A 23730-nucleotide genomic window follows, 5' to 3' on the forward strand; every position below is an offset into this window, starting at 1 on the left:
AAAACTAGGGAGTCAAAACTAATTTAGGGACTCAAAATGGGAGTCAAAGCTAATTTAGGGACTCAAAACTAATTTAGGGAGTCAAAATGGGAGTGAAAACTAATTTAGGGAGTCAAAATGGGAGTCAAAACTAAGTTAGGGAGTCAATCCTAGGAGAATAAACTAATTTAGGGAGTCAAAACTAGGAATCAAAATTAATTTTGGGAGTCATAACTAATTTAGGGAGTCAAAATGGGAGTCAAAACTAATTTAGGGAGTCAAAACTAAGGGAGTCAAAACTAGGAATCAAAACTAATTTAGGGAGTCAAAACTAATTCAGGGAGTTAAAATGGGTTTCAAAACTAATTTAGTGAGTCAAAACTAGGAATCAAAACTAATTTAGGGAGTCAAAACTAAGGGAGTCAAAACTAGGAGAAAAAACTAATTTAGGCGGTCAAAACTAATTTAGGGAGTCAAAACTGAGAATCAAAGCTAAGGATTCAAAAGTAATTTAAGGAGTGAAAACTCATTTATGGAGTCAAAATGGGTGTCGAAACTAATTTAGGGAGTCAAAACTAGGAATCAAAACTAATTTAGGGTGTCAAAACTTATTTAGGGAGTCAAAACTTTAGGGAGTCAAAACTAGGAATCAAAACTAATTGAGGGAGTCAAAACTAATTTAGGGAGTCAAAATGGGAGTGAAAACTAATTTAGGGAGTCAAAACTAATTTAGGGAGTCAAAATGGGAGTCAAAACTAATTTAGGGAGTCAAAACTACGAAACAAAACTAATTTAGGGAGTCAAAACTAATTTAGGGACTCTAAATTGGAGTCAAAACTAATTTAGGGAGTCAAAACTAGGAATCAAAACTAATTTAGGGAGTCAAAACTATGAGTCAAAACTAATTTAGGGAGTCAAAATGGGTGTCAAAACTAATCTGGGAGTCAAAACTAAGTTAGGGAGTCAAAACTAGGAGAAAAAACTAATTGTCAAAATGGGAGTCAAAACTAATTTAGGGAGTCAAAACTAAGTTAGGGAGTCAAAACTAGGAATCAAAACTAATTTAGGGAGTAAAAACTAGTTTAGGGAGTCAAAATGGGCATCAAAACTAATTTAGGGAGTGAAAACTAATTTAGGGAGTTAAAATGGGAGTCAAAACTAATTTAGGGAGTCAAAACTAGGAGAAAAAACTAATTTAGGGAGTCAAAATGGGAGTCAAAACTAATTTAGGGAGTCAAAAGCAATTTAGGGAGTCAAAATGGGAGTCAAAACTAATTTAGGGAGTCAAAACTAAGTTAGGGAGTCAAACCTAGAAGAAAAAACTAATTTAGGGAGTAAAAACTAGGAATAAAAAATAATTTAGGGAGTGAAAACTAATTTAGGGAGTCAAAATGGGAGTCAAAACTAAGTTAGGGAGTCAAACCTAGGAGAAAAAACTAATTTAGTTAGTCAAAACTAGGAATCAAAACTAATTTAGCGAGTCAAAACTTATTTAGGGAGTCAAAACTGGGAATCAAAACTAATTTAGGGAATCAAAATGGGAGTCAAAACTAATTTAGGGAGTGAAAACTAATTTAGGGAGTCAAAATGGGAGTCAAAACTAATTTTATGAAGATCTACAGTGCCTAATCACTCTGGTATGTGGCCATTGCATTGGTTTTGTTATCACAGCTACTTTATGCAACCTTCATCTCATCTTCGGCCTGTCCCTTTCCAAGTCTGCTATATAGTATCATGAGTTCTATCAAACCAGATTTCCTGAAACACCGAGATTGAGATGAGGTTGTACATGAAATGTTTCTCTCATTTACTATCACTAGGAATGGTAACATCAATATTAATGTCCAGTTAGAATCATAACATTGTTATATGTGTGTGTGTGTGTGAGTGTATATGTGTTTACATCCAAGGATTTGACTTATTATTTAAAATTTACTGAACTTCTAATCAGTTTCATATATTTATAAGGCCAAAAACAACATGGTTCCGTGCATCTCAGGCAGTGATAGGAAAATATCCCTCCATCTAGTGCTGTGCCAGGAAGCACTGTGATTATGGGGTGGGGGAGGAAGTGATGCACTTTAAAAGACCACAATAGCTGTAAGTGGAATCTTTATATGAAATTACTCCTTCGAATTTCCTCTTGCCCTTGGAGTATTGTGCTTCCTTCCCAGAGAAGTAGCTATGTGCTTCTTTAAGCATTAATCCCCTAATTCTGTATTCTTAACACCAAAATGTAATCTCCATTAGCATACTAAGATTATAGAATACTAGTGCTTACGTACATGAATGTAATTGTCTAATAAAATTATACAAATTATCTCAGTATAAAAGCAAGTATACTCTCTTCAAATAATTCTCTCTTCATTTATCGGAGGAAAAGACTTCAGATTCTCTGCGTTGCGCCCTCATTAGTATCTTGCGAGCTGCTACCTCTCCTCAGCAGATTAATTGTCTGCTCTGATTAGGATTAGGTGCAGAATCGTCATTAGTCTAAAAAACCTCTGCTATTCTCTATTTATATTGCTTTGTACATAGTATATTCTTTGTGTCACAGTCGTGAACCCTTGTGCCCAGCCGGAGCACAATGTCCAGGAGTTGAGCCTGCGCTCAGCCGGGCAGCCGAGCAACCCCGAGACTTCACCTGAGAAGACCACCGTTCCCTGATGGTTGAGCCCCCAGGTGCAGGTGGCTAACAGGACTTCTGGATACGGACAGGGGTCAAACGGCCGCAGGCAATGGAAGGGAGATCCGGACAAGAGCTAGGGCTAGACCAGGTTGCAAGCAAGGATTAGTTCAGGCCGCAGGCAGAAAGTAATCAGGATACCAGCAGAGGTCAGGTCAGGCAGCAAGCAGAGAGTAGTCAGGATACCAGCAGAGGTCAAGTCAGGCAGAGAGTAGTCAGGATACCAGCAGAGGTCAGATCAGGCAATAAGCAGTAGTAGACACAGTCACAAAGAAGCACAAGCCACTCTACCAAAGTAGAAGCCGAAGCAAACCAGTGGGGAGACATTGCTCTTTATATATCCCTTACCATCAAGGAGATGGGAAACAGCTGAAGATGAGCAATCCCGACAGACCATTCTACAGCCCAGATAAGTGTATAGCGACTATATAATAAAGTATGTAAGAACTAAGTACAAAGAATATACTATGTACAAAGAAATATAAATAGAGAATAGCGGAGGTTTTTTTAGACTAATGACAATTCTGCACCTAATCCTAATCAGAGCAGACAATTAATCTGCAGAGGAGAGGTAGCAGCTCGCAAGATATTAACGAGGGGTGTTTTCCTCCAATACATGAAGAGAGAATTATTTGAACAGAGTATTACTTGCTTTTATACTGAGATAATTTGAAGGATTTTCTATTAGCACGGACCAACTGAGAGATTAATTATATGCTAATAAAATTATAAAAATGAAGCGCAAACATTGGCACTTGATTAAAACCGTGGACCTCTTTTCTGACAAAGAATTATTGATAGTTTATAAAAGAAATATAAATTTGAGGGATGTGTTAGTACCATTCGCATTTCAAAGGAATGAGATATCTAAGAAAGACATACCGCATGGGCATTTCCCATGTGGTAATTGTACAGCTTGTTCAGTGAATGTTGCCATTAAATCTATTGCACATCCTGTCTCTGGTAGGACATTTGTTTTCCAGCAATACTCTAATAGTAAAACCTGTTGTATATAGGGAAAATAAAGTGTACCTTGAATAAGAGAGTAATTGAACACCATAGTGCTATCAGTATGAAATTGATTGATAAACCATTGGTGGAACACTCAGGGCCGTGCCTAGGGTCTCTGGCGCCCCCCTGCAGACTATCAGTTGGCGCGCCCCCCCCCCTGGTGAAAATGATCGCTCACCACTTGCCACACTGACAGGAATTGTCAGCAATATTCTTAGAAACAAATTGCTATACATTGCAAAATAAGATAGCAGATGTAAATTCTCAAAGTGGACATATTCCAAACGCTAAAATGAAAATAAAATGATTTTTTTCTACCTTTGTTGTCTGGTGACTTTCTTTTTCCGATCATGCTGGCCCAGTATCTGAGTCTGCTGCTATCTGTCCTCTTAACTCCATTTCCAGGGCTTCCTTTCTATTTATTTCTTTACTTTCCTCCTTTCTTCTTCATTTCTTGCTCTATATCCATTTCCAGCAATTTCTTCTCTCTCCCTGGGTCCTGTCCTCCCATCCATGTCCATCCTTGTCCCTCTCTGCCCTTCCCTCCTCCATCCATAGCCAGCAATCCTCCTCTCTCCCCTCCCCTCCATTTCTAGCAAATTGTCCTCTCCCTGGGCCCCCATGTCCATCCTTGTCCCTCTCTGCCCTTCCCTGCTGCATCCATAGCTAGCAATCCTCCTCTCTCCCCTCCCCTTCCAGCAATTTGTCCTCTCCCTGGGCCCTGCTGCTGCCCTCCCATCCATGCCTCTCTGCCCTCCCATCCATGCCCTCCCATCCGTGCCTGTCTCTCTGTCCTCCCATCCATGCCTCCATAGGCGGTCGGTGGCCCAACTGTTTGGGGAGGCTAAAGGGGGTGGGGTTAGGGGTGGGCCAGGGGCAGAGCTTACCTCCATAAGTGTTTGACAACACACAGAAAAAAATAAGTAAAAATAAAAGTCACAGTTAATACCTTTTATTAAATTTAGATATTAGATATGTATCATATGTCAAAGAATAAAGTGGTTGCTCAAAGCATATACTAAACACAATCGCTCAACTGCAAAACACTATGCACAACTTTGTGCAAAAACACACTCAGAACCTTACTGTACCATAAATATTACACTGGGAAGACCCTAATACACCAATATACCACCATACGGAACATGCAGACCGTCAACAATATGAAACAAGGGATCATAATATCATGATACGTGTAGAGCCAAAAAACAACCTTTTAGGGTGGCTAGTGTTCACAATGAGCTCCTTTTATTAACGACCATATGTAGATCCTTCAAGAGGTAGTGTGTCATGATTTACGCTGTACACCCTTTCTGGTGTTTTGGTGCCACCTCAGTAAGGCCAACACACAATCTCTCCACTGCAAAACACTATATACAAACTTGTGCAAAACACACTCATAGCCTTACCAAACCATAACAGCACTAATTCCAAGGACAGGACGAGCTACAACCTTTATGTGTGGAAAGGCAGCACTATAATTACGCCGGGCTCTAAAACACCAGAACACAACCTAGTGAAACCAAAATAAAACAAAAAGGGCTGCAAATACTTCACGCTAGCAGAATACTGCATCTTGATCACACATGAAAAACACATGGCTTAATAGATATGAAGGCAAAATACAAGAAGTATATATACATGATTTTCCGAATTTTATTATACCTGTCTGACTGTATACACATATATATTTATTTACATGTCCTTTTCTTTGTGGGTTTTGGTGCTATATACATATACATGTGTATATATATAATTTATAGCAAACCTTTATATGCGTTTCATTTTATGTGTGATTAGTAAGTGTCTTTTTAATTATGTATACACGTTATTTTATTATGATTTTAGAAGAGCAACTGTATAATAATTATATTTGTGTTATGATTTCTTGTAGCCCCTGAAGCAGCCCCTGCTGGGCGAAACACGGCCTGTGTCGGGCTAATCTTTTATATGTATTTATGTGTTTTTTTAAATTGTATTAATAAATTACGTTCTTAACGATCTGCTTTGTACATTTTCCATCTTGGAGCTTGCAGACCGTCTGCCTTTGTGCTTTCTTGGACATTTCCAAAAGTTGACATATTCCAATTAATAAATTTTGAATAAAAAATGTTTTCTACCTTTGCTGTCAGAGCATTTTGTTTTTCTATTAGCTTTGGTCCCAGTGTCTTCTTTCCATTTGATATTTTTTTCTCTCACCATGTCCACCATCTTTCTGTGTCCTTATGCGTCCTGTCTACCACCCTATCCTTTCTCCAGTTTCAACATCTGCCCTCAAAGTGTTCCAATCCAGCCTTTAAATTCAGCAATTTCCCCTCCATCCATATAAAGCATTTCTCCTCACTCCCCTCCCCTCCATCCATGTGCATCTACAACCTTTGTCTTCTCTCCCCTCCATCCATGTCCAGCATTTCTCCTCTCTCCCTTCCACTCCATCCGTGTGCATCTCCTTCCTTTATCTTTCCTCCCCCCCCCCCATCCTTGTCCAACATTTCTCCTCTCTTCCCTGCCCTCCACTCCATCCATGTCCAGCATTTCTCCTCTCTTCCCTCCCCTCCATCCATGTGCATCTCCTTCCTGACGTCCCTCCCCTCCATCCATCCATGTCCAACAACTCTCCATTCTCCCCTTCCCTCTCCTCCATCCATCCACCCACCCATATCCTGCAAATTTCCTCTCTCCCCTGTCCCCATTCATCCATCCATGTCCAGGAACTCTCCGTTCTCCCCTGCCCTCTCCTCCATCCATCTCCAGAACTCTCCGTTCTCCCCTGCCCTCTCCTCCATCTATCTCCAGATAATTTCCTCTCTCCCCTGTCCCCTCGATCTATGCCCAGCAATTCTCCTCTCTTCCCTGCCCTCCCCTCCATCCATGTCAGCAATTCTCTCCCCTGCTCTGCCCTCTCCCCTCCTGTCCAGTGATTTCTTCTCTCTCCCTGCCCTGCATCCATACATGGCCAACAATTCTCCTCTCCCCTGCCCTCCCCCCTACATGTGGCAGGCTGCAGCGTTTTTGCGAGGCAGCTCTGGCTCTCCCTCCTTCCTTCCTTGGTTCCCGCTCTGGCTCCCCGATCAGCAGCCCCCCCCCCCCCCCCCCGCTTGTTTTAACCTTTACTCTCCGACGTGGCAGCGATGTCAATCAATGAAGAACGTACAACAGACTCGCTTCCAGCTTCTCTCTTCACACAGTGTCCCGCCCTCGCGGGAACAGGAAATGCATCATGCTGACGCTGAAGGCGGGACACTGTGTGAAGAGAGAATCTGGAAACGAGTCTGTTGTGCGTTCTTCATTGATTGACATCGCTGCCACGTCGGAGAGTAAAGGTTAAAACACGCGGGGGGGGGGGGGGGGGGGTGCTGATCGGGGAGCCAGAGCAGGAACCAAGGAAGGAAGGAGGGAGAGCCAGAGCTGCCTCGCAAAAGCGCTGCGCTTGTGAGGGCAGCAGGGAAGTCCGAAGTCCACGATTGGGCTGGGGAGGCTTAGCCTCCCCAAGCCTCTTATACGGGGCGCCTATGCATGCCTCTCTGCTCTTTCCTCTGCGCTGCCGAGGACTTTAAATCTTTTACCTCGGTCGCAGCAGCGTCAGTGAAAGTGGACCGCTGCCGACGTCTCCCTTCCCTTCGCGCTCTTGGTTCCCTCAGTGTCCGCCTTCTTCTGACGTCAGAAGAAGGCGGGACACTGAGGGAACCAATGAGTGCAAGGGAAGGGAGACGTCGGCAGCGCTTTCACTGACGCTGCTGCGACCGAGGTAAAAGATTTAAAGTCCTCGGCAGGGCGAGGGTAAGCACCGCGGCGGCGCCCTCCAAAGGTGGGCGCCCCCCTGCGGCGCTTACCTCGCTTACCGCATCGGCACGGCTCTGGGAACACTTAGTTAAAATGAATCACAAATTTGAAGATTATAGGTTTTTTTTGTCTTCCTTGCTAAAGCTCAGGGGTCCTTTTACCAAGCTGCGGGAAAAGGGCCCTATGCTAGCGGTGGGAGCCGTTTTTCCTGTGTGCCAGAGCCCTTTTTACTGCAGTGGGTAAAAAAGCCCCCAGACACACATGGCCATGCGGTGATAGAACTCTTACACCCTTTGAGGTGGTGATAAGGACTCCCGCGCTAACCTGGCAGTAACCAGTCAGCATACAGCGATGCATGATTACCGCTGGGTTATCGCTGCGCAAGCCACTTCTGGGCACACGCTTGGGGCGGGACTACCTCCGGTGGCCACGTTGGGCCAGTGATAGTCCCGGAAGAGCGAGCGGTAAGCCCGCGTTGGGCTTACTGCTGCTTTGTAAAAGGGTCCCTCACTGTCCCTTGGAGAGGAGGAGATGTGGACAAGATACTGATTAGAATAGAACAGAGGATGATGGTGGCTTTTGCAGCTTTTATGTATATAATTTTCTTTGTTCGTTTAGCTTTTACTTTGACAAAATTGCTTCCCTCTGATTGGTTGCTGCACCTCATAACATCATTGGAATTCATATGCATTCCAAATGTGATGTTTTGACGCCCTTATCATCTTTTACTTGTTATTTTTCAAAAGTTTGTTTTAGTATTCTCAGTTCTATTTGATTTTTTATTTATATTTTTATTTTGTTGGATATTTCATTTGAATCACTATTGGGGTGTTATATTCTACCAGGCATTGATATATGTATGTTTCCCATTATACATTATGCTGCAATGTTATTGCAGTCAGAGGAGCCTGTGGGGTTGTTTTGTTGACAATGGTGAGTTTACATAATTTTGTTCCTTTTGTGATTACTATGCTTTATAGCAAGTTAAAGTTGAGGTCATTTTGGTTAAAAGGACATCGACTATCTTTGTGATACTTTTAAGAGAGTTTTGTGGTATCTGCTCTTGGAGTGTAGCTTACAAGTTTCTTTTTTTTTTTTTTTAGTTCCTCTGAGATACTTTGCATAATCAAGCAGGGATTCTTTTTTTTTTAAGCTCTGTGGCACTTTCAATATTGGTATATTAACACTGCTGAATGTAATTTGCACTTTTCACTTTTATTCATTAACATCATAGATACTTGTCTTTCAATATGAGTAAGGTGCTGGATGGCATCTCACATACACAAGTGCATTTATTTATTCAGTAGTTCACACAGACTTGTCTACGTGTTGATCATTACCCGTATTCTTTTTGTTTAGTTTTATTTATATTTTGATTTAAATTGTGTTTATTTTAATTTATTATGCATGTTTTTTTACAGTAATTGTAGCTACTATTGCACAGAAACTGTCTAAGACCCTCCCTCCACACTTTATATGTTATTTTATATTGTATTATGTTATAGATATTATATTTTTGTATTGTTCTTAGTATTAGACCCCTGAAGCAGTCCATGTGAGGGCGAAATGTGGACCACATTGGGTGATTTGTTTAAAAAAAGTTATTGATTTTAAGACCATTTTTTGACCCACCGATTGTTGCATATGAAACTAAACATTACATTTATGTACATTTTTTTGCATGTTTTGTTTCTATTTCTGACTAAAGTGTCTCATATTTCTAAAGAACCCTGAAAAATAGGTTTCACTATCTATAAATGGTAAGCAATTAGGAAATTGAAAAGTTGATAATAAAATGCAGAGCAGAAAGTGTAGTGGAAAAGTCAGTCCATTAGTGATCCTTTAAGTGAATTTATAGTAACACTAACATTATGTGATCTTTCTGCTGTATTTCTGCTTTATTTTTTTGACAAAAACAAAATCCATGTCTGTAGTACAAACATGAATTTGTACTGGCCTCTCCTAATTTGATTGTAATTGTATAACAACTGGTCTGGCGTTAGCCTCATCAGTACATTGTAAGCCACTTTGTGCCTGCAAAACTTTGGGAAAAAGTGGAGTATAAATGTGCTAAATAAATAAATTAATTAAAAAAAAAATGAATTCTAGAGTCTATCACTGAACAGACATCAAAAGTCAAGAAGTAGGAACCTCTAAAAAGGTTTCGTCACTGCAAGGTTAAAGCTGTTTTTGATCACCACTAAGAAAAGGTTGGACCGAGATGTGCCTGTTTCTTTTCAAGCCTGCTTTCTCACCCTTCTAATGAGAAAATAGCTTTTGAGATCATTTTCTCATAAGTTTTAGTGACACAGCCACCCACTGGTCGCTTTTGACATATACTGTTGAGCGTGGGCTCCTTGACATGGGGCCAGCTAGGGTATAAAAAATGCACACAAGCAAGACCATAGAGCTCCTGGTGAATGAAAAACATGAATTTATAAAGAAAAATCACATGCTTAAACAATTGTATTCTTCTTAGAAGGGTAAGTTGGTGGTGTATAAAGTACCATACACCCTTTCTGTTCTATCACATTGAAATGTTTTTAAGTGACTGGTAAGCTAATTGGGCTTTTCAGCAAGATACAAGTGCTGAATCTACTGGGAAATGATATTCACTCTAGAAAAGGCGCACAGAAGGGCCAGATGAAATTTCCAATATCTGTACATATGTGGTAGACTGCAGTTTGAGAGAATAAAGGCTCAGTTTCCTCCATGCTGGTGGACTTTTAGCAGCTCAGCCAAATGAGACTACACTAACAGGACTTTAAAGCAAATTCCAGCCAAATTTTGTAATTATTTAAAATACCAATGGTCAAAGAATTACATCAGCTTTTAATATATGTGACCCACTGAGCAAAAAAGTACCAAAAGTGGGGTATGACTTATTTATACCACATGATAGAAGGTATAAATAACCCTGCAAAATTTCAGCCTCAGGTGTGGACTAACGTTTATAAATAAAAAAAAGTACGTTGTTTGGAAAAATGCTTTTGAAGAATAACAAACTTAAAACATAGTTTATAGTTTATTACAGTTTCTATCCCAAGCTTTGCTGGAGTTGAGGTGGGAGCTGACCTCTCGACACCCCTCTTGGGATCATGGCTCCTCTAAGTCGAGGCATGCGTGGTCTCAGCCCTCCCTCGATGAATTTCTGTCTGACACCGACGAGGAATGCTTATGAGAGTCAGTGGAGGATCCAAGGTACTTTTCAGAGACTGAGTCTTATGGCATCCCCTCTGAACCCTCCCCTTCACTTGAAAGGAAAAAGTCTCCTCCGGAGAGCCTTTCATTCCCTTCTTTTGTAAAGGAAATGGTTAAGGCTATTCCATTTTCATTTGAAAGTGGAGGATGAGCCCAGGGCTAAGATGCTCGAGGTCCTAGACTATGAGTCCCCTCCTAGGGAGGCTGTGACTGTCCCTTTTCACGAGGTACTCAAGGAAGTCCTAGATAGGAACTGGGAGTCTGTTCCGTTGGTCCCTGTCCTGGTTAAGAATATTGACACCATGTATCGGATCCACAGCTCACCTAGTTTTGATAGGCCCCAGTTGCCTCACAATTCCATGGTGGTGGAATCCACTCTCAGAAGGGCCATTAGTTCTAGCAACTATGCCCCAGTGCCCTCAGGCAGAGAAGCTAGGACCTTGGACTCCTTTGGAATGTTCCAGGCCTCAATGCTCATGGCCTATATTCAATCATACTAGCTCTTTATGAGTGTATACTTGTGGGACTCGGTGTGTAAGCTGTTGGACTTGGTGAACTCTCTCCCAAGGCTTTAACCTTGCAGGCTGAGTTGGTATGTCAGTTGGCCAAGCAGCAGAAGGCGTGTCATAAGTTCTTGGCCAGGGGTGCCTATGACACCTTTGACATGGCATCCAGGATCTCTGCTCAAAGTATAGCAGTACGCAGGCTCTCATGGTTGTGTGTTTCTGGCTTGGAACAGTCAGTTCAACAGAGGTTGGAGGATGCCTTATGTTTGGGGGGATAAACTTTTTGGAGAGAAGGTTGAAGGAGTCACTGACCAAATCGAGAAACACAGATACCATCTCATCTCTCTCCTGCTGGGCACTTTCAGCATCAGCTTCCTCATCTAGGAGGTCTTTTGGCAAGTCAAGGAGGGGTGCCTGCTACTCACAGAGACGTTCAGGCTCAACCCCAGCGTGCTTGTTCTTATCAACAGTTTCTGCCTAAGGCCCCTGCTGCTTCCTAGTCAAAGGAAGGGACAAGCTTTTGACTGGCTCCAGCAGAGCATAAACGCTATACAGTGTCCACCCCGGACAACTTGCTGGTCAGGGAGAGGCTGAAGTTTTTCTTTGAAAGGTGTATCCTGTGACTGGTGGGTTCTTCAAACAGTCTGCCTCTGATACACCCTCACTTTGCTTCAAAAACCTCCAAATTGCCCACTGAGAACTCATTAATTCAACTCTCAGCACTAGCAGGTACTTGCAGAGGAACTTTCCACCCTTCTAAAGGACTATGCGATTGAGCATGTTCCACCAGGGGAGGAATGGCAGGGATTTTATTCCAGGTACTTCCTCGTTCAGAAGAAGACAGGGGAGATGCATTCCATCTAAGACCTAAGGGCCATAAACAAATTCCTAGTCAAAGAAAAGTTCAGGATGGTTTCCCTGGGCACCCTTCTACCAATGTTTCAGAAAAATGATTGCTCTCTGGACTTGAAGGATGCATGTACTCATATCCCACCAGAAGTATCTCCGATTTCAGCTGGGAAAGCATCACTACCAGTACCGCATGTTGCCTTTTGGCTTCACATAAGCTCCCAGGGTATTTACCAATTGTCTAGCAGTAGTCGCAGCGTCGCTACACAGACTGGGAGTCCATGAGTTCCCTTACCTTGACGATTGGATGGTGAAGAGCACATCAGAGGACGGTGCTCGAGAGTCCATGAGGAGGATTATTCAGGTGCTAGAGCTACTAGTGTTAATTATAAACTACCCCAAGTCCCATCTTCACCCTGCTCAACAATTGGTCCATTTACTTTACTTGGTCCATTTTTTCTTGTGACCAAGCCTCAAAAAGGTGCCCGAACTGACCAGATGACCACCGGACCACCGGAGGGAATCGGGGATGACCTCCCCTTACTCCCCCAGTGGTCACCAACCCCCTCCCACCCTAAAAAAAACTTTTAAACATTTTTTTGCCAGCATCTATGCCAGCCTCAAATGTTATACCCAGCTCCATGACAGCAGTATGCAGGTCCCAGGAGGCTAGAGTAAACCCCCATAACTGCTGTACACAGTAGCTATGATACAGTTTATATTCAAGTAAAGTTAATCAACATAACACACATTTTGTAAATAACCAGTTTTAAACTTTTTTCTAAAATCAAATAGGAATGAACATTGTAGAATATATGCGAAATAACTGTCCAGATTTTGGCACAAGAGGATTCCAGAAATTTAAACCATTTTTCATCTTTTGGAGAAGGAAAACAAATATAACTAGAATTATGTGATATGTGATTTCTAACTGATTGTACAAAAACCATGCGCTGATATAGATAAGAGGGTGCAAGACCTTCTAGTATTTTATAGAGAAAACAAGCTAATCTGATTAAAAGACGAGTGTCCATGGGTAACCAGTGAAGTGTTACGTAATACTGAGAAATGTTATCAAATTTTCAAAGTGAGAAAATAAGGTGAATGGCAGTATTTTGAATAGTTTATAACTTTCTTAGTTGTTGCCGATAACATTCCAGGCAACAAAAGTTGCAGTAATCCACGTGCCAGGTAGGTGATAGGATTGAGGAATAAAGGGTTCTGTTGAGGGATCTTCATGCTGCAGGTAAGGTATGATGTCCAGGAGGGTTTATGGGGTAATATGATGCTGCCGGGTGGGTTAGGGATGGGGAAATCCATGCAGTAGACAGAAGAGGATTGGGATGTGTGTAAAGAACAGGAGTAGTAGTTTTAAAAAAAGTTGCTCCCATGCACATGTGGGGTGAGGTAGCACATTTTTCGCACATGTGCAGCTTGTTAGACTCACTGCTTCCATGGAATGTGGAGAGACATGGACCTACAGTGTTGCATGTCTTGAGAGACTTCCCATGGAGTGGAGAAGTAGCCTATAGTTTAGAGCAGTGGACTGAGAACCAGGAAAGCCCTGTTCAAATCCTGCTGGGGCTCCTCATGATTTTGGATATCTCTATTAATCCTCTGTTTTCTCAGGTACAAACTTAGGGGGCACTATGTGTGATGATGGGTGCTGATCACCAATTCTATAACAGCAGCAGTATGCAAGATGCCGTTATAGAATATAGGTGTAAACCTGCATTTGCACACACAGGCTTGCTGACTTAAGCCAAGTTCCAATGACAGGCATGACTGGACGTGCCTGAGTGCTACATGTCATATGTGTAACCTACAGTGTAAGTTACATGTGTAAATGGGAGACATGTCCATACCCTACTCATGCTCTGCCCACATGAATGCCTCCTGCTATTACACGCTAATGTACTTACACACCACTTTATAGAATAGCGTGTAGTGCATATACACACTCGAGTGCCAGTGATCTCAGCACTTATGCACACATATTGCAAAACTGTTGCAAACAGGCGGCTGAGGGGAGATATGATAGAGGTCTATAAGATAATGAGTGGAATGGAAAGGGTCGATGTGGAGCGTCTGTTTACGCTTTCCAAAAATACTAGAACAAGGGGCATGTGATGAAGCTGCAGTGTAGTAAATTTAGAATGAATTGAAGGAAATATTTCTTCACTCAACACGTAGTTAGACTCTGGAATTTGTTGCCGGAAAAAGTGGTTAAAGCGGTTGACTTAGCAGAATTTTAAAAAGGGTTGGACGGCTTCCTGGAGGTGAGGCGGCATGGGCATAATTATATATATATAAGAAATCATATTAATTGTTAATTCTGTTAAAAAATTTGGGGTTTAAAAGCTTGGTGTTTGAGTTGTCAACTTTTCACCCTGCAAGTGAAGGAATGCCAGCTGGATTTAATTACTTAGAAAGTTTAGCTTTGGCTAAGCTAAAGGTTAGAAAGGTCAGAGACAGAAACTTTCTTTGACCCCTTGTGAGTGATGGATTGCTAATGCTAGCACATCTGTATACTATTATAAACAAGGCATGAGCCAGACATACTGTAGTTTAAAAGTAGGCTGAATGCTGTTTAAATAATACTAGATATTTTTGATATGTAGATTTTGTTATAAGAAATTCTGATTTCTGTGTATTTTAGAATATGTCTTATAAGGATGCTTATTTTAGAATATGTTTATTCTGTGTAGAATGTTTGTTCAACTCTTTGCCTTACGTTCTGAGTAGGACTGCAGTGAAAAGGTCAGCATATGGTTTGACTTAGCCACAGTCCTAGCTAGTTCAGTGTGTGAAGCTAATAGGTGAAAGAGATCAGAGAAGTCAACTGTCTTCTCCTTGATTGATTAGCTAAGTATAGGAATGGTCCTGAAAGTAATAACAGACTATATCTGTATGCTATTAAGTAAGACTGGCCCTTGACCCCTTAATGAATGCCAGAGTTCAGTTAGCAGTTAGTATGAAGTTGACTCGGAATATGAGAATGTCCCTTAGCCCCTAAATGAACTCAGTTTAAGCTATAGCTGAGAAATTAATCATAATAAAATGTAAGAGACTGGTGCCATATTGTCTAATGTGAGAGGCCCCAGGTCATAGGTCAGTTTAGGATATGTCTGGAACCTATGTAACTGATATTTTGAACATATGTATAGAGATGATTGGTTGAGACAAGGTAATTAATCTATTCTTTACCATCTGGAGAGTAAGGGGGGCTAGGAGGGAGATAGAACGATATATAAGTGGGAGTAGAAGCAGCTTACGTCAGAAGGAACAGACAGAAGAAAGAGAGCTGAAGGAAGACAGACAGCAGAAGAAGAGAAGCAGCTGAGACAGAAGCCATAACATCCAGAGAGCTGAGTGAGAGAGAAGAGAGCTAGAACTGATGTCCTACTTTGTTTGCTGGCAAATAAAGAAGATTTCTCCCTCATTCTGGTGTGTGCTGTTTGACTCCTGAAGTACCACAGATTCTGCTAACAATAGGGGTAATTCATGCATCAATTCCTGCAACAGAGGAAAAGGCCTTAGAATGTTATTGAATGGACGTGGGAAAAATCCACTATTTCAGGGATGGGCGGGACAAATTGTTCTTTTGGCAGCTTTTGGAGACAGGGTGCTGGGCTTGATGGACCCTTGGTCTGTCCCAGCATGGCGATGCTTATGTACTTACTGAAGCTAGATATAACTCTCCTTGAGCTACAATTGAAACAGTGCAAACTAAATCCAAAATCTGTTCTCTCTACATATATTTCATGAGGCTCTGTGTTCAAAAGAGTCCTTGTAAAATACAGGGGGAATTGTACACATTATCTATATATATAAAAGGCAAGACCAACGTTCTATGAAGCCTCCAGCCGGAAGTGTGAAGTGCCAGAGATATCCGGTTTCCCCATGAGTGAAGGAAAACAGCACAGCATGAAATCTCACACAGTGAAGGACTCAGAGGGGGGAGGGGAGAGAGATGCCCTCACTCTCTCTGTAACAAAAACACAGAACAGCAGGAAACTTAACACTGAAGGACTGGACTGGGAGGGGGGGAGGGGGAGGGAGAGAGGGCAGGGACACACACTCCCACATGCACACTCTGAAGAAAACCTTGCTAGCCCCCGTTTCATTTGCATCAGAAACGGGGCTTTTTTACTAGTATTATTATATTATATTATTATATTATTATGGAATTGTACACATCCCATACTGGAAATCTCAATCCCCATCTCCATGTCTTTTCTAAAACTGAGCCCTAGATGCCATACATCTATTCTGTTCAGACATCTCAGTCTAATGTCAGGGTGAGTTTTTCCATATTTTTTTCAGCATGATGTTTTGTAATGCTTGCTTTTTCTGTTTTCTTTTCTGTTGATACAGGTGTCATATACTATCCCTCTAAAGTTCTGACAAGTGTTGGCTCTGATGTTTCCGTTTATTGCATCTACAACAAAAAACACAAGAGAATTGATTCCAAGAAGATAGCTTGGTGGTTGAACTTGGCAGAGAGAATACCAGAACATCAGTATACAGCTGTTAATGACCATGTTGGCAAAGTTACTCTTCTCGGCTTGAATGCAACCAAACCTAAAGGGAGATTCCTGTTTGATGCATTGTACTGTTGTATTGAAAACGATGAATGTTATTACCGATATACGGAAGTATATATTATAGGTATGTTCTGCATTAAGGCTCTCTAGATTGTTCAAAATGCCAACCTGTGGGCCGCTGATTTGATAGTGAAGTGATTTTACATCACCGACAGCTGCGGGCTGAATTAAACTCAGGTACTGGCTAATATTCTGATTGATGTCCAGGTAATTCAGTAGATAAAGGGACCCTTTTACCAAGGCATAGTAGGGCTACTGCGTGGGTAACGTGGCAAAACAGCCAGGCACCCTGCGGTAGTTTTGGTTTTGCCATGCACTGTTTCCTGTGCTAGAAAAGAATGTATATTTTCTAGAATGGGAGGGGGGGAGTAGGTGTTCCCGGTGGTAATTGGACAGCGGGGGCACATTGCCATGTGCTGCTCGATTGCCACATGAGTAGCACGTGACTCCTTTCTGCCTCCTAAATAGGAGGCAGTAAGGGCTTAGTCAGTAATGGCCATATGCTAATTTGGAAATTAGCACGTGGCCATTAATAGAAAATATTGAAATTTGGCCATTTTTGAGCTGAGCTAAAATGTGGGCAGAGTGTTCAGTAAACGCACGCTATAACTACCGTTGGCCACTTTTTAGTATGGCTTAGTAAAAGGACCCCAAAGTTAGGGCAACCTTTAATATGACCTAACTTTATCCATTTACTTACCTGTTAAACAGACTGAATATCACCACTAACCAAGTAAATCCCAGTTCTCCGATTCCACCCCCAGACCACCTTGGCACTGCCCAGACAGTGCAGCATTAGTCAGAGGAGATATGCAGCAGCACTGCCTGGTTAAGTGCTATAGAATATCCCCTCATGAGGCACTGAATGTGGTTTAATTGGGCAGAAGAGCTTCCTGGAAGTTTTGTTTTATTTTGTTTTGTATTTTTTTACAGAGAGGGTGATGGATATGTGGAATGCCCTCCCGCGGGAGGTGTTGGAGATTAAAACGGTAATGGAATTCAAACGTGCGTGGGATAAACACAAAGGAATCCTGTTTAGAAGGAATGGATCCACGGAATCTTAGCAGAGATTGGGTGGCGACACTGGTAATTGGGAAGCGAAACCGGTGCTGGGCAGACTTCTACGGTCTACGCCCTGATGGTGACGGAATAGATAGGGATGGGCTGGAGTGTAAATTTTAAGGGGTTTCGACATTAGCTTCAGAACTTAGTACAAGAACAGTGCTGGGCAGACTTCTACAGTCTGTGCCCTGAGAATGGCAAGGACAAATCAAACTCTGGTATAAAGTATCACATACCATGTAAAATGAGTGTATCTTGTTGGACAGACTGGATGGACCGTACAGGTCTTTCTCCGAGGACAAGCAGGCTGCTTGTTCTCACTGATGGGTGACGTCCACGGCAGCCCCTCCAATCGGAACACTTTACTAGCAAAGGCCTTTGCTAGTCCTCGCGCGCCGGTGCGCACCGCGCATGCGCGGCCGTCTTCCCGCCTGAACCGGCTCGTGTTCGTCAGTCTTCTTTTGTCCGCGCTCGGTACGGTCGTGTTTGCGCCGTTTGCGCCCCTTAAGTTGACCCTCGTGCGTCTTTTGACTTCCGCTTTAAAAAAAAAAAAAGGGATTTCGGAAAAGGGCCTTTCGGTCTTTTCCCTTTCCCGTATTTCTAGTTTTTGGCCCCGTTAAGTTTTCTTTCGTTTTCGGGGTAGGCCCTTTTGAGGCCTCGGGTCGAGTTTCTTCTCCCCCTCTTTTTGGTGCCTTACCGCAATTACGAGTTTTGATTTCGCCGATGTGATTTTTCCGCCCATGTCATCAAAGTCTCCCAGCGGCTTCAAGAAGTGCACCCAGTGCGCCCGGGTAATCTTGCTCACTGACAGGCACGCGTCGTGTCTTCAGTGTCTGGGGGCTGGGCACCGCCCGCAGGCCTGTAGTCTTTGCGCCCTTTTACAGAAAAGGACTCAGGTAGCGAGATTAGCCCAGTGGAACGTTTTGTTCTCGGGCTCTTTGTCGGCATCGGCACCGGGAGTATCGAGTGCGTCGTCGTCGACAGCGTCAAGACCTCCGCCCTCGGTCGCGACTGTATCGATTGCATCGAGGCATCGACCCTCTGCATCGTCGGGGCCGAGACATCGGAAAGGCTGCCTCAGCGTCGGTGGTACCGGGACCTCCACTAGTGCTGATGTCGTCGGACGGTGGTGCTTCGACTGGAGTGCAGGTGAGGGCTGTCCATTCCCCTGCTGGTGGCGGTGAGCCTTCGGGTGGGTCTCCCCCTACCCTGAGGGTTCCTGCGGTACAGCCCCCCCGAGACCGACTTTCTTCGGCCTCGGCCCCGAGGAAGCGACGGCTGGATTCTACGTCCTCGTCGGTACCGGGAAGCTCCGGTGACATGCTTCGTTTGAAAAAGTCAAAGAAGCATCGACACCGGTCTCCTTCCCGTGTCGGTACCGAGAGCTCTGGGTCGCTGAGGGAGTCGGCACCCAGTAGGCATCGGCATAGGGAGGACCGCTCACCCTCTGTTCAGGAGGTGTCGATGCGCCCCACCTTGGACAGCCCGGAACAGCCTCCATGCCCGGAACAGACTCTGACTTCGACACCTGCATCGGCTTCCATGTCTTTCTCCACAGCCGCTCTGCACGAGAGTCTCCGGGCCGTTCTCCCAGAGATCCTGGGAGAGCTGTTGCGCCCTTCCTCTCCGGTACCGGGGGTGCTTGCGCCACCGGTACCGTCGAGTGAGGCGCCGGCTGGCCCCTTGCCCGGGGTGAGGTCTCCGACATCGGTGCCGCTTGCGGTCACCTCCCAGGAAGGCTCCCCGTCGGCGGAGGGAGCTTCGCCGGTGCGGGTGAGGGAGTCTACCTCTCGATGCTCACACCGTGGCCGTGGTTCAACGGAGTCGAGCCGGGCACGGCTTCAGACACAGGTTCGTGAACTTGTGTCTGATACCGATGGTGAGGCCTCGTGGGAGGAGGAGGAGGACATCAGATATTTCTCTGACGAGTCTGATGGCCTTCCTTCTGATCCCACTCCCTCCCCTGAAAGGCAGCTTTCTCCTCCCGAGAGTCTGTCTTTTGCGGCCTTTCTCCGGGAGATGTCTACGGCCATCCCCTTCCCGGTGGTTGTGGAGGACGATCCCAGGGCTGAAATGTTTGAGCTCCTGGACTATCCTTCTCCACCTAAGGAAGCGTCCACAGTACCCATGCATCATGTCCTAAAAAAGACATTGCTGGCGAACTGGACCAAGCCTTTAAGTAATCCCCACATTCCCAAGAAGATCGAGTCCCAGTACCGGATCCATGGGGACCCAGAGCTGATGCGCACTCAGTTGCCTCATGACTCTGGAGTTGTGGATTTGGCCCTAAAGAAGGCTAAGAGTTCTAGGGAGCATGCTTTGGCGCCCCCGAGCAAAGACTCTAGAACCTTAGACTCCTTTGGGAGGAAGGCCTACCATTCCTCTATGCTCGTGGCCAAAATTCAGTCTTACCAGCTCTACACGAGCATACACATGCGGAACAATGTGCGGCAGTTGGCGGGCTTGGTGGACAAGCAAGCCAAGCCATTTCAGGAGGTGGTCAGGCAGCTGAAGGCGTGCAGAAAATTCCTGGCCAGAGGGGTGTATGACACCTTTGATGTTGCGTCCAGGGCCGCTGCTCAAGGTGTGATGATGCGCAGACTCTCATGGCTGCATGCCTCCGACCTGGAGAATAGGATCCAGCAGCGGATTGCGGACTCGCCTTGGCCTGCGGACAATATTTTTGGAGAAAAGGTCGAACAGGTGGTAGAGAAGCTCCACCAGCGCGATACCGCTTTCGACAAGTTCTCCCGTCGGCAGCCTTCAGCTTCTACCTCCACAGGTAGACGTTTTTATGGGGGAAGGAAGACTGTTCCCTACTCTTCTGTAAGCGTAGGTACAATCCTCCTTCTCGACAGCCTGCGGCCCAGGCTAAACCCCAGCGCGCTCACTCTCGTCAGCAGCGTGTGCCTCAGCAAGGCCCCTCGGCTCCCCAGCAAAAGCAAGGGACGAGCTTTTGACTGGCTCCAGCAGAGCATAGCCGACATCAACGTGTCAGTGCCGGGCGACCTGCCGGTCGGGGGGAGGTTGAAAGTTTTTCACCAAAGGTGGCCTCTCATAACCTCCGACCAGTGGGTTTCCAAATAGTCCGGCAAGGATACACCCTCAATTTGGCCTCAAAACCTCCAAATTGCCCACCGGGAGCTCAGTCTTACAGCTTCCAGCACAAGCAGGTACTTGCAGAGGAACTCTCCGCCCTTCTCAGCGCCAATGCGGTCGAGCCCGTGCCATCCGGGCAAGAAGGGCTGGGATTCTATTCCAGGTACTTCCTTGTGGAAAAGAAAACAGGGGGGATGCGTCCCATCCTAGACCTAAGGGCCCTGAACAAATATCTGGTCAAGGAAAAGTTCAGGATGCTTTCCCTGGGCACCCTTCTCCCCATGATTCAGGAAAACGATTGGCTATGCTCTCTGGACTTGAAGGACGCCTACACGCACATCCCGATACTGCCAGCTCACAGACAGTATCTGCGATTTCAGCTGGGCACACGTCACTTCCAGTACTGTGTGCTACCCTTTGGGCTCGCCTCTGCGCCCAGAGTGTTCACGAAGTGCTTGGCTGTCGTAGCAGCAGCGCTTCGCAGGCTGGGGGTGCATGTGTTCCCATATCTCGACGATTGGCTGGTGAAGAACACATCCGAGGCAGGAGCTCTACAGTCCATGCAGATGACTATTCGCCTCCTGGAGCTACTGGGGTTTGTGATAAATTACCCAAAGTCCCATCTTCTCCCAGTACAGAGACTCGAATTCATAGGAGCTCTGCTGGATTCTCGGACGGCTCGTGCCTATCTCCCAGAGACGAGAGCCAACAACTTGTTGTCCCTCGTCTCGTGGGTGCGAGCGTCCCAGCAGATCACAGCTCGGCAGATGTTGAGATTGTTGGGCCACATGGCCTCCACAGTTCATGTGACTCCCATGGCCCGCCTTCACATGCGATCTGCTCAATGGACCCTAGCTTCCCAGTGGTTTCAGGCTGCTGGGGATCTAGAAGACGTGATCCACCTGTCCACGAGTTTTCTCAAATCCCTGTATTGGTGGACGATTTGGTCCAATTTGACTCTGGGACATCCTTTCCAAATTCCTCAGCCACAAAAAGTGCTGACTACGGATGCGTCTCTCCTGGGGTGGGGGGCTCATGTCAATGGGCTTCACACCCAAGGAAGCTGGTCCCTCCAGGAACGCGATCTGCAGATCAATCTTCTGGAGTTACGAGCGGTCTGGAATGCTCTGAAGGCTTTCAGAGATCGGCTGTCCCACCAAATTATCCAAATTCAGACAGACAACCAGGTTGCCATGTATTACATCAACAAGCAGGGGGGCACCGGATCTCGCCCCCTGTGTCAGTAAGCCGTCAGCATGTGGCTCTGGGCTTGCCGTCACGGCATGGTGCTCCAAGCCACATATCTGGCAGGCGTAAACAACAGTCTGGCCGACAGGTTGAGCAGGATTATGCAACCTCACGAGTGGTCGCTCAATTCCCGAATAGTGCACCAGATCTTCCAAGTGTGGGGCACCCCCTTGGTAGATCTCTTTGCATCTTGAGTGTTATGATTGGGGTCTGAACCCCTCTCAAACTTACCTCTTTCCTGGGGGTCAGCTTCTTAGCTGGCTTCTGTTTCTTTTCTCTGTCCTTTCTGAGCTGGCTCTGTCTCTCTGTGCTGGCAGCTTCCAGCAGCATGGGGTTAATTGTTTTACTTTACTACAGCTGTGTGTTGCCTGAGTTGCTCTACCTCTCTTTGGGTGTACTGGCTTCAAGTGTTTCATGGTTTTGCATTGGTGTGGGTTGGGCCTCTCTGGGTCAGTGTGCTTTTGCCTAGGTCTAGGGAGTGTGACATCATCAGGGAGGGCCTTGATAAGGAAGTGGTGTTGTTTCCTTCAGGGCCTTTGCAACAGTGGTGTTTGCTGTAGGTAGGGTGGTGCAGTGTGCACTTCTGACGTTGTGTCTAGTTTCCCTGCTTGCTTTTGCTAAGGGCCAGGTTAGTGTTAGTGCAGTATGCACTGGTGACTGTGTGTTTAGGTTTCCTGCTTTTCCCTTTTGGTTCCCTTCTGTTCCCTCTTGGTTTTGGTAGCATTGCTGTGTGTAGGGCTTTGGAAGCTCTGTTGTTGATAGAAGTACTTCAGGGTTTGGTGTTGTTAGGAACACTGCAGAGTTTGCTGTTAGAAGTACTTCTGGTGTTTGTGCTATTAGGAGCATTGCAGTCTTTGCTGTTGGTGTTTGGTGCTTTAGAAGCACTTTTGGCTTATGTGTTAGCTTCCCTCCTTATGGCTCCCCTGTCTTCCCTTTTAGTGCTAGGAGCTCTTCTGGTTGCTTGCCAGAGTAGTGCTTAGGAAGCACCTTGTTAAGTTGTATCTAGCTTGCTAGAGCAGTGCTTAGGTAGCTGGTTAGTTCTGTGTTCAGCTTATTAGTGTAAAGCTCTGCTTGTAGCTTGGTGCTTAGTAGCACCTGTGTTAGCTTTGTGTTTAGTTCCCTGCTCTGTTAGTTTAGGGCTTAGGAAGTTCCTTTCTTGAGCAGGGATTAGGAGCTCCTGTTTAGTATAGGGCTTAGGAAGTCCTTTTGTCAGTTTACTGTTAGGAACACTCCTGCTGGTTTAGGGCTTGGGAGCAAGTAGATCAGTTTAGGTTTAGGAGCACTTCTGTTTCCAGTCCTGGTCCCTATGTCATCCGGTATCCAGTAAGTCCTGTCGGCTACTCGAACCCAGGAGCTCAACTTCTGGGGGGCTTAGTAGCTAAGTGCAGGTGAAGCTGTGTGGACCAGTCCAGTGTGCTCCAGTCCCGTGTTCCAGTCCTGTGTCCTCCAGTCCGGGGGACCAGTCCAGTGTGTTCCGGTCTGGTGTGCTCCAGTCCAGTGTGTTCCGGTCCGGTGTGTGTTCCAGTCCGAGGGATTGCAGTCCAGTGTTCCAGTCCTGTGTCCTCCAGTCCGGGGGATTCCAGTCCAGGTGTTCCGGTTCGCTGGGCAGTGCCTGCAGTCCCTGCTGGTGTGCTTACCCAGTGTTGGTTGGTGGGTTTTGCCTGCTGCTGTCGCTCCTCGGCAGCAGCCCAAGGGCTCA

General features: G+C 45.1%; 1 protein-coding gene across 1 annotated transcript in view; it reads left to right on the forward strand.

The window, feature by feature from the left end:
* LEPR (leptin receptor) overlaps window positions 1-23730 on the forward strand; it is a 204665-nt gene that overhangs the window by 72644 nt on the left and 108291 nt on the right. The window contains exon 7 of the mRNA XM_030207748.1: window positions 16393-16686. Coding sequence (XP_030063608.1) covers window positions 16393-16686 — 294 coding nt within the window. The remainder of the gene's footprint in view (window positions 1-16392; window positions 16687-23730) is intronic.

The sequence above is a fragment of the Microcaecilia unicolor genome, chromosome 6 (assembly GCF_901765095.1).
Source record: "Microcaecilia unicolor chromosome 6, aMicUni1.1, whole genome shotgun sequence".
Lineage (NCBI taxonomy): Eukaryota > Metazoa > Chordata > Amphibia > Gymnophiona > Siphonopidae > Microcaecilia > Microcaecilia unicolor.